Source organism: Eublepharis macularius, chromosome 2, assembly GCF_028583425.1.
Source record: "Eublepharis macularius isolate TG4126 chromosome 2, MPM_Emac_v1.0, whole genome shotgun sequence".
Classification (NCBI taxonomy): domain Eukaryota; kingdom Metazoa; phylum Chordata; class Lepidosauria; order Squamata; family Eublepharidae; genus Eublepharis; species Eublepharis macularius.
In genome coordinates this window covers 165,676,751-165,695,315 of record NC_072791.1, presented here as the reverse complement: position 1 = coordinate 165,695,315, position 18,565 = coordinate 165,676,751, and the positions used below count along the sequence as shown (strand labels likewise).

Here is an 18,565-nt window from a genome sequence, read left to right as displayed (position 1 = left end):
TATAATTCATTCACTGGCTTGGTCTTTCGGTAAGATGCCATCAAGTATAAGAATTGTTTCATACAATGTTCGGGGAACCCGATTAAGAGGAAAAGAATTATCAATGCTCTGTCAAAGCTAAGCCCAGGTATCATTCTGTTACAAGAAACCCATTTTCACTCAAAGCGCTCACAGAATTTAAACACCAAAAATTTCCATCAGCAATACCATGCATTTGGTACTTCAAAAGCTAGGGGCGTGTCAGTGTTGATATCAAATAAACTACCTTTCCAACTAAAGGATGTTTACAGAGATTTCCAAGGTCGATTTATCTTTATCAAAGGGTCAATTGAGAACCACTTATTTACTTTCGGGTCGCTTTATGCGCCCAATCAAACCCAACTGTTGTTTATAGAAAATGCTTTGGAAAAGTTTTCCCAATTTCAAGAAGGCATTCAAATTTTAGGCGGGGACTTAAATTATGTGGTCGATCACAAATTGGATAGAACTAAACTCAAAAAAGAAAGATCTAAAAATAAAAAGTCAGTTACAAGGTTAGCACAGATTTTTGAAAGCAATAATTTTATAAATATCTGGAGGTTCCAACATAGCACAGAAAAACACTTCACCTATTTTTCCCCTAAATATAACGTTTATACTAGAATCGATTACTTACTAGCGTCAAATTCTCTTTCTGATAATCTAATCAATTCTGAAATAGGCAATATTGGCCTTTCTGACCATGCGTGGGTTCAATGTGAAATTTCGATAAACCACAGTACTCCAAAATTTAAATCTTGGTCACTAAACAAATCCTTACTTTCAAACCCACTTGCAATAGCTGAAATAAATAAATCCATTGAAACAGCCTTAGCAAACAATGATACTGGTGAAGTTACTCCTGACATTCTACGGGATGCAGTTAAAACTGTAATCAGGGGAAACATAATATCACTTTTGTCCCACATAAACAAACAGAGAAATGCTATGAAACAGAACCTTCAAGACAACATTAAGCGACTAGAGGATGCCCATAAAAAAACTTGTAACAAGAAAATTTATAAGCAGCTTCTGTCCCAACGTAAATTATTAGAGTCATTAGAAATTACCAAAATTCAAAGAGACCTTCAGTTTGCCAGGCAAAAGTATTGGTTCAACTCACCCAAATCACTGCGCCTCGTCTCACGGGATAAGAGAAAAAAAAGCTTTAAAACATATCAAGAAAGTGATTGATACCAAAGGTACTATCCACACCACGAAAAAAGAAATTCTAAAAATCTTTGAAAACTATTACACAAGCCTTTACTCATCTAAATCCCCGAATCTAACTTACATACAAAATTTTTTACAATCATGTAAAAACTTAAACACCAGGCCCTGATGGATACCCCGCCGAATATTATAAAACATTTGCAACACAACTGAGCAGACCCTTAGCTAACGCATGCAATGTAATCTTGGAGCAGGGGAAAATGCCACCATCCTGGTCAAATGCAACTATAATAATACTATTAAAGCAAAATAAAGATAGCACTAAACCGAACTCATATAGACCCATATCGCTCTTGAACCAGGACTACAAATTTTTTACAAAAATCATTACCAAACGAATTAACTCTTTCATATCACAATACATCCATCCTGATCAGTCGGGCTTTATTCCAAACAGAGATATGATGAATAATATTTACAAAACACTTAACCTAATTTCTTATTGTCAAATGAACAAACTAGATTCTAGTCTTTTATCTCTTGACATAGAAAAAGCCTTCGACTCGATTGATATCCAATATCTAAAATCAACACTGCTACAGATGAACTTCGGTAATAAGTTCCTAAGGCTGATAGACGCTATCTATTCTAATCCGACAGCTCAAATTAAGATCAACGGGGCTATCTCTAGCAGAATCCCTATTCAAAGAGGCACAAGACAAGGATGCCCGCTTTCCCCAATTTTATTTGCCCTCTCTATTGAGCCATTAGCTGAAAAGATAAGAGACAATATCGAAATCCAAGGTATAACAACTACTCAAAACAATTTCAAACTAAGTTTATTTGCTGATGATTTGCTTATTTATTTAGTAGACCCAATAAAATCACTAATTCCCCTCCAAAAAATTCTAGATGACTTTAGCCAGATCTCAGGCTTAACAGTAAATTATTCTAAATTTCAGCTACTTCCAATACACATGCGACCTGATACAGTAAACTGGGTTAAAATGAATTGTAATTTTCAATGGTCACATGACCAGATAACTTATTTTGGGGTAAACATTCCAACTGATTTGAATAACTTGTTGAAAATCAATCATCATAGTGCTTTTGACAAAGTTAAAATTAATTTTATCAAATGGAACAAACTGAACTTGTCATGGTTTGAGAGATATAATTTAATTAAATCTTTCATACTACCAAAATTAATGTTTTATCTTCGTGCAATTCCCCTATTGATCCCTCAAAAATTAATCAAAAATTGGCAGAGTAGACTAAATGCATTTTTATGGAATGGGAAAAAAGCTAGAATAGCCTTCACCACTCTCAGGCTAAAACACTCAAGTGGAGGATTTAACTACCCAGATTTGAATCTTTATCAAATTTCGATCAGATTAGTTAACATACAAATTCTAAATTCTACAGTCTCTTCGGATTGGACCCAAACCATACATCCTAACAAAGACCTACCAATAATTCAGAGCCTCTTTTGGAATGGCAAAAAAAAATCAATTGATAGGAGACATAAACAACCCATTCCTAACAGATATGTTGACAATCTGGAACCAACACAGGAAAAAGATCCTACCCAGCATATCAAGATTTTCATCTTTTTTGGGTCAAAGTTGGTTTTTACCAGGCCAATCCAAAACGTATGCAAAAAACTGGATACAAGAGGACAGGACCCGGCTAATAGACATCTGTTCAACCGAAGGTACTTTAGACAAAGCTGATTTAGAACAAAAAACTCAAACTAAATTACAATGGTTCACGTACCTACAGCTAGCCCATATGGCAAATCAAATTAAAACAACACAATTTTTTAAGACGCCTCTATTGGACTTTGAGATTATCTTACACCAAACATATGACACCCAAAAGGGTCTGATAGCTAAATTGTATAATATACTCTTGAACACAATAGAAATCAAAACATTAAAATGCCAACAGAACTGGCAGAAGGACTGCAATTCAGAAATAACGACAGCCCAATGGAAAACAATTTGGACGTTGAATAGTTCACAGTCGCGTATTACTTCTTCTAAGATCCAATCTTACAAAATTCTCCACCGTTGTTACCTAACCCCCAAAAAACTTGCATTAATTTCCCCACTTTTGTTGGAAAGGATGTGGGGGAGTAGGCACCTTTGCACATTGTTGGTGGGCTTGTCCCTACATTAAGAATTATTGGAAGGGAATTCTTAAGAACATACAGGAGATCACTGGATATTTAATCCCACTTGACCCCAAATTAATTTTTCTTAACCAATGGGAGACTGTAAACATCCCTAATATACGGAAAGAGTTAATCTGTGACTTTCTGACGGCAGCCAAGTTACTTACTGCTGGCTTCTAACTGGAAGTCATCCAAAATTCCCTCCACTGACAGTTGGATAATTAAGCTATGGGATTTTTACATTCAAGAAAAAATTTCGGAAACCACTAACCAAGCATTCATCTGTCCAAAAGGAAATGACTTTGAGTCTAAATGGTTCCCACTTTTTGAATTTTTAATTGTTAATGACATCCATCCCCCTAAACACTTGTCTTTTTTTGGTGTCCCTGAATCATTGCAAGCTGGTTTTGGTACCAAAAGACTTGCTAGTCCGAACAATACTGTAAACATGACAATATGTTAATGCTCAAATCTGATGAGATGATTTTGACATATTTGCTGGTTGATTGTATAGTTCTGTTGCATTGTTATGTTAATATTTGTCATCTGTTTAACTATGCTGAATAAAAATGAGTTAACCAAAAAAAAAAAAAAGATGAGCAGCACTGACCCGCCCCGATCCAGGTGCCAACGGAGATCGTCCGTGAGGGCAACCAACACTGTCTCCGCCCCATGACCTGTACGGAACCCAGACTGGTATGGGTCCAAGACAGAGATCTCTTCCAGGAACACCTGTAGCTGATCTCCCACCGCCCACTCAATCACCTTTCCCAAGAACGGAGGTTCAATACCGGGCAGTAACTGGACAGGTCAACGGGGTCCAAAGTTTTTTTTTTCAAAAGAGGCCTCACTACGGCTTCCTTTAGTGCCCTGGGAAAAACCCCGGAGCTCAATGATGTATTAATAATGACCTCCAATTGGGCCCCCAACCCATCGGCACTGCCTTTCACCAGCCACAACAGGCAGGGGTCCAGGAAGCACATAATGGGCCTCACCAGCCACAGGATCCTGTCCACCTCTTCCCGGGAGACCAGGCTGAAGTGATCCAAAAATGGGCTGGAAGATGGCCAAGGGGCCTCCAGTTCCCTTACTGTATCAATCATGGCCAGCAGATCATGACGGAGGGGCGATATTTTATCTGCAAAAAAACTCCCAAAAGCCTCACAGCTAATAGCCGAAGACCAAGGACCGAACTACCTGGAACCATTTTGCCGGGCATGAGCTTGCAGATGCTATGGAGGTGGCAAAGTATTCCTTCTTTGTCGCCTTCACAGCCACCTCATACGTTTTCATAAACGCTCTATAAGATGTTCTCGCCTGTTCGCCCCAATTCCACCGCCACACTTGCTCTAGTCGTCTCAGTTCCCGCTTCATCAGACATAGCTCCTCTGTATACTAGGGAAACAGTCTGACGCAGGGACGGAGAGGGCGATGGGGAGCAATTTTGTCGATGGCTTTTGAGAGACGGTCATGCCAGTCCCCCACCAGCTCATCCAACGAACCACCAGGGGGGCATTGGATCCCACAGGGCATTCTGGAAGCCAACTGGATCCGTAAGTCTCCACAGGCAAGCATAAATCTGCTCACCACCCATGCAGGAGGGGGCTGGCACACCCAGACGAGCCCTTAGGACATGGTGGTCCGACCGTGGCACCGCTTTAATAGTATCCAGCTGAATCCCTGCCCCAAAGATCAAATCCAGCATGTGGCCCGCTTGATGCGTAGGAGCTGAAACAAATTGGGAGAGTCCCAGTGCTGCCATGAAAGACACCAGGTCCAAAGCCTGAGAAGAGGTGGCGTCATCAACATGGACGATGAAATCACCCAGGACTAACAGTCTAGGATGATCCAACACCCACTCCAACACCACCTCTAACAAGCTCGACAGGGTAGCTACTGGTGCGCTAGGCAGTTGGTACACCAAGTAGATAGCCAAACTCTCCTTAGCATCCCATGCCAGGCCAGCACAATCAATACTGGGGATCTTAGAAGCAGGGACAGTCCTGAAGGAGAAAGACTCTCGAATGAGTATTGGCACCCCACCTCCCTGACCATCCATCTAGGACTGATGAAGGACCGAGAACCCTGGGGGAGCCAGCTCTTTCAAGACGACCGTCTCACCATCCCTCACCCAGGTCTCGGTCATCGACACCAGGTCCACTCCTTCGGCTGCAATGAAATCTTGCAACGTTTTGATCTTATTATTAATGGACCTGGCGTTGCGCAACATCAGTGCTGGAGGGAGGCTACACCTCCCAGCCCTGCTACCAGCATGCCTTGGGATGGGATGCAAGTTGGAAGGGCACCGAGCCCTAACATGTCTCCACGACCTTCCTTTCCAACCCCGTGTCCCACCGCCATACCTTCCTCGACCCCAGAAAGCTGGGATCCCCAGCCCCAGTCCGGTCTCCTTTCTCATATCCACCACCCTCTGCAAATCCCACCTCTAAATTCAACATACAATAATAACAATAGCAGCACAACATCACTGCCCCGCACCCTCCCTGGTCAACAGAGAATAAGCAGCTTCAGCAGCAGCAGCAGTCCCTGGCAGCAGCTCCTTTGAGGCCAGAGCACTCAGGGGACGGGGCAGAGCAGGTGGAAAAGCTCAGCCCTTGATGGAGTAGCCTCCCTGGTCAGCAGAGCACAGGCAACTAATTTATATTATACTTTGTTATTTTATTAGACGCTTACCCTCATATACAAATTGCAGAGAGAAGGAGTATATTTTAAATAAATAAAAGCATACCTGTCTATGCAAACATATTTAGCTTTATTTATTGAAACCCCCATCAAAATAACAGTCAGAGTCCTAAAAGATGGAGGGGGAAGCGTATAGCTAGAAAGCACACAGAGATAAAATACAAATAAAGACCTGCAGCACAAAAAAATGTCAGACTACCAGGGGCATCGAATGTTCTGTAACCCAAAATTTGTGCCAACTGTAGAAGTTATCGAGTATAGGAAGTATAGGAGAGGTCAAGGGTGACTGCAACAGCCAAACTTTCTGCAACTAAATCAAAACGTATAGACTTGTGGCACCTTAAAATCTCACCAACGTATTATAGCATAAACTTCCAGTAGTTAGAGCCCAGTACTATCAGATACATCTATTATTGGAAATACATACATTGATACAAAGAAAACCACTACCAATTTTGCAGCCAGAAAGCCACCAAATGCCACAGCTGAACATCTGTCATTTCTAGGCAAACCTCAACAAGAACTGCGATCACTCATACCACAGCATTGCTCTTATCACCACCTGTAATGACAGAGAAATACCTGTCCAGATTAAGCCCTAAATGAATGGAATCAAATTTGCTGACAAAGTCCAATAAGTTCATAATGGAGCCTCTTAAATCACAAGTTAATGCTCATGCAACACTATCTCCGTTTAAAACCAAATCTGTTTATATGCACACAGATGAAGATATTAACACCAAGTGGGGAAACAGCAAAAACAGAAGGTAATAAAATTGACTCAGTATTAATGCTTGACACTTTTGAATTAGTATCATAACCTTTAGTTTCTTTTGCCAACACATTTTACGTATGTTGTTCCTCCTTTTCTGTGTTGTGTTTAATCAAAGGTAGGGCTTCTTGTACATCAGACTGCACTAATCTACCATTTGGTCTTCATCTCTGAAAAATAGAGGAGGTTGGTTGAATAAAGTTTTTTTTAAGAGAAACCTCTCCAAGTGTACTTTATGTTATGAATTCAACAGAAAAAGCATACTTTTTATACAGCTTTTTGTACCTAAATCTCATCCCTGAATTTTAATGCCTTAATAAACACAGGTTTTTGTCACTTTTCTTTTTATGAACACTGTTGCTAATGCCTTCCAATATATCTTTATCACTACACTACCGGTAGTAATTGCAGAACATTACATGTCCAAAGGCACTCACATATCACCCATGGTAAAGGAATGAATGTGTGACAAGTACTCAAGAAGCCAATGGGACAACTGCCTTTGTCATCATTACTAGGGGTGTGCAGGGCCAGGTCACTTCGGGTTTCCCGCTTCGGGTTTACCTGAAGCGGGGGGGAAATCTGGAAATACCTTCATTCCGAAGCAGCAAGCCACTTCAGAATTAAGGTATTTTACTCACTTCGGTATGCTCCGTAAATATTCGGAGCATACTGAAGTGAGGGGGGGAAACTCCCCCACCCCCACCTCCCACCCACCCTGGGGCAACCCCTCCACCCCCCTGGGGAAACCACTCCACCCCCCACCTACTTACCTGGCAGGAGGGTCTTTGTCAGCTGGGTGGCAGGCCACGGCAGCGGCGGCAGTGGCGGCGGCACGAGGCTGCAAGCAGCGGCGGAGCCCTTTAAACTCAGCCCCGAAGCTTTCCGAAGCATTCCGAATGCTTCGGAAAGCTTTGATTAGGGATTTCCGAATCTTTACAGATCAGGTCCAATTCGGGTAATTTACCTGAATCGGAAACCCAAAGTGCACACCTCTAAATTCATTACACAACAGTGGTGCTAAGTAACCACTACAGAGACCCAGTTCCAATTGCCAGAAGAAGCCAATTATTCTGTAAATTCTTACATGCAGAAAATACAACCACTCTCTATCTTTTCATAGATGTATTGCATTTATGTACCTTTACAAAATGCAGACCCCAATGCAGATTCCTTTTTTATGATATAAGCAACAATGAGAAAATGTATGATGTTACGTTCCCACAAGCCAACTTCAATTTATTTTGCTGTGCTCTTTCACCAGTGCCAAAATGGCTTCAACAAGATAAACAAATTCAAGAAAGATACAAGTATTTCCAAAGATCCAGATTTACTGACATTAATTTCAACCAAGTAGTATCAGCCTCAGCCTCAGTTGCTTGTTAGAAAGAAAAGCTAGGATTTCACCATGAAAAGCAAACTATCTGCCAACTGCAGAACTGAATGGGAAGAAAAGGCACACAGGGTTAAGTCCCTCATGAAAACAAGTCAATACATCAGTTATGTGTTGTGAAAACAGAGAAAAGAAAGAGTAATGAGGATCCTGACCTTCTTTGCAAAACCATCCAAGGTGCATGGCCTTATGAAGAACTAAGTACTACTGGTGTTGAGGGAATTATAAAGCTGGTTTTTGGAGAGGCAGACATTCAGCTATTTAATTGGTGAGATCACTCAGTTAAAACTTTAGTAATAAAGGCTTCTCTCCCACATCAATTATTCTGGGGGACTGAGAACAAACAAAAGGTCCCATCATAAAACAACATACATGCATTCGGCACCTTTTGTCCCATGAAGCAGCAAGTTTGAAAAGAAGTCCACTTTTTTCTTCCCCCGCCTATGCTGGTTATTTTGAATGTTAATGGAGTAAAGTTTCCCTACTTTAAGGTTATTTTTACTTGCCACGTATGGTTTGGGAGATTAGTTAACTGAACTATCAAGTAGTCAATTAAGTTATAAAGTGCAGGAGAGCCAATCATTTTGACACATTTTCCATTGGACTAAAAAGCCCATCACTTAGACCAAAAAGTATAAAACCAAGCCATGTTAAAGAGAGCTTTTCAATCCTGACGACTGCCACACACAATGCTTCTAGCAATCACAGACTTTATTTAGGGAACCATATAGATAGGGACCTGGGGAAATGGAGCTTCTGAAACCCAAACAAGCTGTATAAACATATCCATACAAAAACTCTTTGCTGTGGTACCAGCAGCACAGAACATAGACCTGGTACATCTAAGTAGTTCAAATCTTAGCTCAGTCGCATTCAGTGAGTAGCTATGAGCCTTTCAGTACATCACAGCATCATCTGAAAAATGTGACTAATAATGACTTACTTCATAAGGCTTGTATACCCCAGTACTTCAGTTATTCAGAATAACTATGGTAACCATTTCTAACTCACAGATTCTATGAATGGAATTCTACTTTTCAGTCCCATACATGCTCCCTTTCTGACTGCTGTGATTTTAAAGCTAACAATGAGAAGTCTGGTACCCTATGCAAACTGTTTGTATGAGCAGTACTTTGGCCAGTACATTATGATCCTTATTTATGTGAAAACTATTATTCATCACCCATCCTCATCTTTCAGCTTCCTGTCTCAAAAATGTGTTCTTCATGATCTACCTTTAGCTTATACTGCCTGACTTTTCAAAAAGTACATACCACCAAGTAGAAAAGCCTACTAATCCACTATGTATACCAAAAAAATTAAAAAGGAAACCTGTAACTTAAAACCCAACTCTCTGTGGTTGCGTAGAGCTTACCGGAGCTGAGATTTCTAAGGAAAACGACAACAGAAAATTTAATCAACTCTTATCACAGTATCTGTCTTCTGTAAGTCACTGGTTCACTGAGCTAATAATAATTAGTGCTGAAAGTCTTAATTACTTGACATGTTTAACAGATACACTAATATAATATGCTGTTAACCCAAACTGTAATCGCATAATTATTGGAAAAGGTGATAAAGGTTTCTGATATTATTGCAAGTTATACATGTTTTTTGATTCAGTGTGTTTTAAGATTTCCCATACGAACAGTATGTTTTTTAATTAAGGGAATTCATTACATATATTCTATACATTTCCTCTAAGGGGGTACTGTAATATTTATTACCACTAATTGCTTAATCAGGACTGTGACCCCCAACTTGATTTAAATTTCAATCAATGAGCTTCACTTGCATGTATATTTAAGCTGTAGAACTAATTCAGATAGTAATAGTAATGAAATGGATAAGGGTTCTTACAGGTAACAACCTCCTTTTCTCCCATTCACTCATTTTCTGAGTAGCCTACAGGGTCACTTCCCTTGCTAATATTCAGTCCTGCTTCCCATATCCATTTTAAAAGGTTTACAGTTAACAGATTGACATGACCCTTTGGAGATGGTGGCTGATAAATTGAGCCAACTACAACCAACTGCACTTACATATCTGAAAAATGTATTAAGGTCATAGAGCCCCTTTTACAGCACTTCTAAAGAAATACATTAAGGAGCATTTGCTCAGCAGATCACAAGAGAAAAAAGTCACCATATCATAGCACTGCTTTGAAATTATTGTATGAGGACTAATTTAAACACAATACTAATGGATAAGAACACACCATTGTGATCTTCAACACACACAGAGCCTCTTGTTTAAACTGTACATTACACATGCAATGCTGCTATGACGGAAACATCAGCATATGGATTTCTGAAATGGCAAAAGGGCATGAAAAGCAGTGAGAGCTCAGTTTAAACTGACACTGGGTGTGTGAAAGACTGCATGAGCACGATCTTCTTACCTACCAAGATAATGTTTAAATCAGACCTGGGACCTATCTTACACATGCAGCGGAAGGGGGTAGAGAAAAGCTGAGGCGGCAGAATGGACTGCAACACTTCTGACTGAAGATAGATTATATTTTCCAAAGTTCCCTCTACATTATTAATTCCTTATAAGTGGAAACAGTTAAGATAGACGTTCTCTTGATAATAGGCTTGGCAGGAATGTTTTACATGGGTGAACATTAAAAATGTAAACATCCCCTCCACTTACAGTCTGAAATGGTACAGTCCATTTCACTTCATTCTGCTCCACATGAAGGCCAGCCTACAACTGACTCAATATCACAGAGATAAGGGAATTGGGGGCTTGGAAATTCTCTCAGCATGCTGCCTCAAAAAAGAAAGTGAACATTAGTTGCTGATTTCCTTCACATTGTGCCAGACCATTTTTCCTCTGAAAAAAATACCTTTTATACCACTAGTGAGCTTAGTGCAGAGATGGTAACACCTCCCACATGCAACAGTGGAATATCTACATTATACTAAAGATAAACATAGGAGGAAAACAGCTTCTATAATTGAGGGAGAAACTTATTGTCTCTGTGACAAAGACCAAAACACAAGTAAGAGCAGAGATAGGAACCAAAGAGAAGAACACCTTGCATTATTGATGCGCTGCCAAATGAGTGCTTCACAAAGTGAGACAACATAAGGATATTCTTTAATGGTCAGCCAGTAGATTAGTAATATATTGGAGGAATAGATAAAAAGAAACTATGATAATCATTCCAAGAGTCATCTTGCAATCTCTTCTGTACAGGAATTTTTATTTATTTAATGACATTTATAGTCTACCTTTCTCACTGAGACTCAAGGCAAATTACACAGTGTGAAATTAGTACAGCCAACATCATGGACATTTCCATAAACAATGACATAGGGTAAATAAACCTAAGTTTACAAAGATATAGCATTAGCAAGAATCCAATACAGAGCTGAAGAAATGCTGAAGCAGAACGTAAGCAATTCTAGGGCTGACATTAGATAACATGAAGCACAGGTATCTCATAGGAGTACATACTTAAAACAATAGATAGTATGCAATGCAAAATAACAGTGAAGTCTATGGTCTCTAACACATTAGCGAAGCATCTGAGCTGCCCTTCCTACAATACAAAAATCTTTTTGAATAATTCGGTTTCATCATTTGTGGAAAGCTAGGAGAGTGGGGGCTCTCCTGACTTCCTCAGGCAGGCTGTTCCACAGGGTAGGGGCCGCCACAGAGAAAGCCTAAGTATGGGTTGCTGTTGATTTCGCCCATGTGCAGGGTGGCACCTACAGAAGACCCTATTCAGATGAGCGAAGTTGCCATGGAGGAACATAAGGAGAGAGGCAATTCCGTAGGTATGCCGGACCAAGGCTGTGAAGAGCTTTATTTTTCTTTGCTACACTGGACAACAGCCGATTGGCAGAAGGTGGCTTCCAGTTTTACACAACCAGCAACTAGTAGCTTGAACTAAGCATAGTAACTGATAGGTAGCAAATGGAGTGACTGCAGAATGGGGGTGATGCTCATGCTCATGCAGACTCCTGATAATCGTTGTACCGCAGCATTTTGCATCAATTGGAGTCTCCTAGTTAACTTAGATGAGAGACCTATAAATACTGCATTACAATAGCCAAGTCTTGATGTTACCATAGCATAGATCCAAGTGGTCAGGTCAGCCATGTCAAGGTAAGAAGCCATCTTCCAGGTTACAATGAGGTTGTAGAAAGCGTTTTTTATGGCTGCCTTAACTTGTTTTTCTAGTAGTAGCAATGGATCCAGTATAACCTCTAGGCTCTTAACGGAGTCTGCACTTTTCTTGGCAACTCAATTTCTCCTTTCGTTCAATTTCTCTTACAGAGAATTTTCAAGAAAACTGCCACATTCTAGATTTTTTTTGTCTTCTTCAGAGGCAGCCTGTTAAAAGCCTTTGAATAAACATTTCAAACCAACAACAAAGCTCCTTTGCTGGGGATGGGGGGCAGAAAAGTTGATTTCTGCTTCAGTTCATTCAGTTTATGAAGAACAAAGCCAAGAATCAGACGGCCACAATGTTTTTTTATGTCTTTATTTTTCTTTGCTACACTGGACAACAGCCGATTGACAGAAGGTGGCTTCCAGTTTTGCACAACCAGCTCACAAGACAACTTTAGGATCAATCAACAAATGGTACCGAGAAGAATCAACAACAAAAGTCATTAAGAACTCTAAGCCTTCAAGACTCTTGAAAATATGGTTTTGAGCATCTTGGATTTAGAGGACGAATATTTAACGAGAAGAAAAATAGCAAGTCAAGCCTCTACATGTTCATTTTAAGTCACTCTCACCTCTGCCCCCAAAACACCATTTGATAAAGTCTGCTTATCTTGACTCTTTCCAATTGACACTATGCAACAATAACCTCACATGATAAAAACCAAGCACTAACAAAGGCACAAAATAAACTCATTAATAAAGTGCTATTTTAAAATAAGTTATTCAGCTACAGCTTAGTTGCAAATCACCTCCTAGCTACTCTCTCAAATTTTCTCTAATTCACTTAGGAGTCTGGGAATGAGGACATATCCCGCTCTCCTGATACAAAATCATTTGTGGGATAACCAGAGAAAATTTAACATGGAAACTGCCCTCCTCCTTGGACTTAACAGATCTGGCCATGCTGACTCATAGCATATTAACCTTGAGGCTGGATTATTATAATATGTTTTATGTAAGGTTACCTTTAAAGACAACCCAGAAACCAGCCAGTGCAAAATGCCACACTCCTCTTGTTAGTAGGAGTCAGTAGAACTTCAGATTGATCTTAAAAACAATGCATTGGCTATTTGTCTGCAGGTTCAATGTAAGGTGTTGGTTATTACTATAAAGCCCTGCACAGGTTGGGACCTTCATATCTGTAGAACCACCCCTCCCTTTACACTGCTTTGAAGCAGCTACATGCTTCTAATCAAGGCCTGCTTCAGGTTCCAACGTGTAGCCAAATCCAGACACTGGTTTTATAAGATAACTGATTTTGTATTTTAGAAAGTGTTTTTTATTTTACTTTATTTATTATACCCCACCTTTCTCCCCAGTTTAGCAAAGCAGACTAGTTGGTTTTATGAGGTGATCACTGATTTTGTAGTTTGCATTTTTTTTACTTTATTTATACCCCACCTTTCTCCCCAATGAGGACCAAAGGTGGCTTACATAATTCTCCTCTCCTCCATTTTATTCCAACCACAACCCTGTGCGATAAATTAGACTGTGTGACTGGTCCAAGGTAACCCAGCAAGTTTCCATTTGAGGCTGATTTGCTGGTTTTATTTCTACTATGTATATGTTTCGTACTTCTGTAACCAATCTCAAGCCCCTGTAACCAGCTTCAAGTCCCTTTGGAGAAACTCAGGTCTGAAATGCTTTAAACAAAAATCACACTGCTAGTTTTCATTTTTTTAAAAATCGATCCTTGCCAAGTTAAGCTACTTTTGAAAGTGCGCCTCTTCCCCAATGTTACGAAGATTTTTTGGAATGGATGGATGATCAAACTTATTCCTTGGAAGCTTTAACAATCAGATCTCATGGGGAAACAATTGCACATGCTTGACATTACACCCATAGAATGTGGATGTTACATAAAGCTAAGAATACACACAAGACTTTGGATCCTTAGGCTACAATTTTGAAACCGTTTTACTGTTGCTGCAAGCCTTATTCCTTTCAGTCATTCAAACACAACTTACATTTGTGTTGTACTTTGAGGAACAGGATGATAGTCAAACATCTCTTGGCTTATAGGGCATTATTCTGTTCCAAAGTGATGCTAAGCTAATATATGCTTTCAAGTTTACATTAGCAACAATCAGAGAAATGCTTATTGTACACCATGTCAAGGGAAGAAATTAGCTGAATCAACATATGCTCAGCATCAGAGCGCAAAGGAAACAAGGCTGAACAAAGAACAGGGTAAAGAATAATCTGGTTAAATTGCAATGGTCTCATGTAATTTCACTTTAGAGTAGAATAGTCACTTCATTTGAGAAAACACACGGCTGCAATAAAGAAAGATCCTGAGGGGGCAACAAGATTGCAGGCCTGAGGACTGATCCTACAGATCTCTATATACAAAAGCAAGAGCTGAATTTTGCAGAAGAAAAGGTTTAAGAGATGTTTCATTTCAACAAGAGGAATACAGCACTTTTTAAACTGCACAGCCTGGATAACATTTAAAACACAGAACTACAGAACTGTAAGGAAGACAGTAGGGGTAGCCATTACTGCAGAACATCTAAGTCTCAGAGAAGGATGCCCTTTATCTGAACACAGCACAGCTCCTTCAACATACCACAGCTTTTCTGTTTCTCTCATTTTTGATATTTAGAACAGTCAGCCCTTGCTGTTACAGACTTGGTCCAAACCAATCCAATTATTTCCAATACTGTGACAGGATCTCACAAATCAAACTACTCCCGCCAAACAAACTGACCAGCATAGCATAGGTTGATAATTAGAGGGGCCCTTCTTTCACCTGACTATACCTGTAGACCAATACATTTAACAAGGCTAACTGAGCTAGCTACACTAAACTACAGAGGAAAGTAAAACTTAAAAAATAAAAAGCTTCAGATCAATATTTCACAAGGGAAATGTTTTACAAGGCAATATACAATACGGTACCATCTTTTAGTCTGCACACTGAAATCTAGAATCAGAACAATCAACCTTCACAAACAATCAGAAAGGAGGCAGGCAAACAGCTAGAGGCCTGAACAGTGGCATCCATGTACAATAGGGAGCCCAGGACGTGAATGGGACAGTGATACTGGACTAGAAGCCAGATGCACTCCTGCTAATCCTTGCAAAATCTCCCAGAGGTGACACTTAGATCCATACACCCAACCAGGGCAAGATGTGGCATTGGCTTTTCTTCTATTAAGAGCTTAATAATAAATGTGTACCTGGACTATACCACATCAAGCTGCACGTGGGAATTTGCTTCTCCATATGAAAATTTTAAAAAACCTTGCACATAAAAAAATCAAGGAAAGACTTCAAGCCTTAGCCTTTCCCTTGACATACTAGATGTCTATGCTCAGAGAACATATTTGCTTAACAAAAGGTTCTCTCGTGTGATTCTCCCCCTTGCAGTCTCAAGAGGAACAGGTGAAATGTAGATCTGCTACCTCATTAGCTGTGTGTGAGAAATAGAACAGGACTATCTTCTGTGTTATGACATTTAGAATCAGGTTGTAATATGACATTTATAAAATTAATGTAGACACTAGATGCCTTTTAGCTTCAGGGACACAGCTTGCTGAACAACTTAAGAATATATTAGAGCTTTTTGCTTATTTTTTTCCTCTTCTTTCTAAGCCAAGACATACAAGGCCCATGCTAGAGGCAAAAACTCAGAAAAGATCAACCAACCAACTCGCCTTTTTCAGAGGTGGAAAGTCCTTTGCTGCATTCTTTCTGGAGTATTAAGTAGGACAGTTGTAGAGAATGAAAAAGAAGCAAAGGTAATCAACACTTCCACAACAAAGATCAATGTTGTTTGCTGCGAGCAAAGTAAATGCATGTCAATAGGGTAATTCTTTTTCAGAAGTATAGTTCTGATCGTGAGCACATGTATCATAGAAATCAGAGGTTACCTAGGTTATGAGTATTTGTCAAGAGACAGAAAGAAGTCTAAATCCATCCAGTAAGTTAAAGAGAAGAATTCATAAAAGCATTCATGCTAAAACAACCTTCTAACTTATTCATGCTAAAGCTCTTTAAATAATCAATTAAGAGTTTTAAAAGCCTTTTTCCCACCACAGAAATGCTCCACTTTAACAGCTAGCATTATTAAACAGTTTATGGTACTCTTTGCATTTAAATAATATACCTTGATTTTTCTGGTTATGCTGTCATACAGCTTTTCCACTCAGTGCCCACAACTTTAAAATGTCTTCACTCCTTTTTCAACACCTTCAGTGAGGTTCAGATATGCAAATCCATTGAGCAAAGTGTAGCTATGCATACAAAGGCTGAGTGGGAGAGACAATGATGTTCCCTCCGGAATTACTTACGATTTTAATACTACTGAATCAAATCACCTATTTAAAAAAAACCACCAGCGTTTCACCCAAATGAAACCTGAATTTAACTCTTTATGATAAAAGGATTTTAAAAAATCAAGCGGATAGACCTAAATAGATCACCTAAACAAATATGCTCCAGCCCTTCTAACTTATAGGCAATACACAGTCTTTCACTTTAAATAGAAGGCACTTGAGAGTACAGCAGGCATACTTGAGCTCTACCAAATGGAAAGGAAATGGAAACACAACAGCTCCAAATCTTCCTGTTTTGAAACAGAGGTGGAAACAATGGGAAGTGTGTTACACTGATGGCAAGGTCAGAGAACTCCAAACACCCAAATGTGCCTCAAATGTCAACCCTCCATCCTTTTCCTCCCACCCCGCCTTCGAAGGGGAAATATTCCTGCCTTACATTTCTGAGCACCTCTACATGAAAGTCCTACTAGACCCAATAGGTCTCACTTCTGGGTAAATATGCATAGGATCAGATTGCACTTGCTTTTCTCAAAGTTTAAGAGAGGGGGTTTGAGGCATCAACGACGACCCCTGAATCTGTCACTATCCTGACATGTTATTATAGCTTGCACTCAGAAAACATTTTTTTCATTTTAGTAGCATGCTGCTTCTAAAGCTGGGGTGGGGGTGGGGGGTAGTAAATGTTTTCACACTCTGTTGAAAGAATTAGCGAAGAGCAAACAATTAGAACATAACCTGTTACTACATTCTCTCCCACCCACCACCCACCCTGCCTTTGGGAGGCACGGAACAAGGAATGCCTTCAATCCCAAGGCAAGAATTCAGCAGCAGCGCTCCTCGAGAAGCTACATTGTATAACCGCTCCAGAAGGAACCCGTGCAGTAGAGGAAGCCCGAGTGAGTATCCGAAGCAGTTAATTCGGGGATAGAGAACGGGGCCGCGCGTTTATTGGACAGAAAGCTTTTAATCAGTCTGCAACTAGCGCTGAGGCGGAGAAGGTCCCCCACAACTCCCCAGTAGCCGGGCGCCTCCAAGCCCAGGAGGCTCCAAAGGAGCGTGCGCCTGTTTGTGCAAGAGAGGTTTCCTCCCTCCGCCCTGTACGCCTGGTCCTTCTTTTTGCCCCTTCCTCAGAAGGCCAAATAAGTTTAACTTCTGCTACTGCCAGAGCTTCCCGGGCAACTTGTTCGTGCCCCTCTCTCTTTGACAGCGCAGCCAAGCGCGCACCCGGGCTTCCCCCCCGCCCCTCCCGCCACCAGCAGTGCCAAGCCGAATGCCCCAGGACAACTCTCCCCTCCCTCCGCCTCGTGCTTCAGAGACGACCCACTGAGGCAGGCCCCTCTCCCCGGCTTCAGGACTTACCAAAAGGAAAAAGAGCAACATTCTCCCACCAAAGCACTTAGTCCTGCAGAAGCTGCATCCAGCCATAGCCCAGCCAGCTCCTGCTCCCGCTTGCGCTGGAAGAACGAACTGCTGCCACGTCTGGCCAGGCATGCGCAATCCGTGGGGAAAATCCTGCTACTCTAAAGCGGAGTAGTGAGCTCCCAGGTGCATGCTGGGAAGTGTAGTTTCTTCTGCGTGGGCGGCTTGTGGCTTAGGCAGGACGAAGAAACAGGTGGCGGAAGGACGAATGTCTCGATGTACCAGTCTGAATCTTTCGTTTGCATTGGTGGAGCAAAAGTTGCACTGTTGCACACATTGTTCGATGTTATGCTATCATGACGCTATAGCAATCATTTATAACTGGATTGCCTTGTCGACACAAAAAAGCCATTTACAAATTATTGCTATTGGTAGGAAGAAAGTAAAACCAGGATCCACACGGATCCTCACGGATCCTATGGTTTTTTAAATAGGAAAAACAC

At 40.6% G+C, this 18,565-nt stretch overlaps 1 protein-coding gene across 1 annotated transcript in view; it reads right to left on the bottom strand.

Moving 5' to 3' along the window:
- The window catches only part of PDIA5 (protein disulfide isomerase family A member 5), a 289,332-nt gene extending 271,200 nt beyond the window's left edge, over window positions 1–18,132 (bottom strand). Inside the window, exon 1 of the mRNA XM_054971351.1 lies at window positions 18,063–18,132. Coding sequence (XP_054827326.1) covers window positions 18,063–18,128 — 66 coding nt within the window. The 5' untranslated portion in view covers window positions 18,129–18,132. The remainder of the gene's footprint in view (window positions 1–18,062) is intronic.
- Window positions 18,133–18,565: the final 433 nt, after the last annotated feature.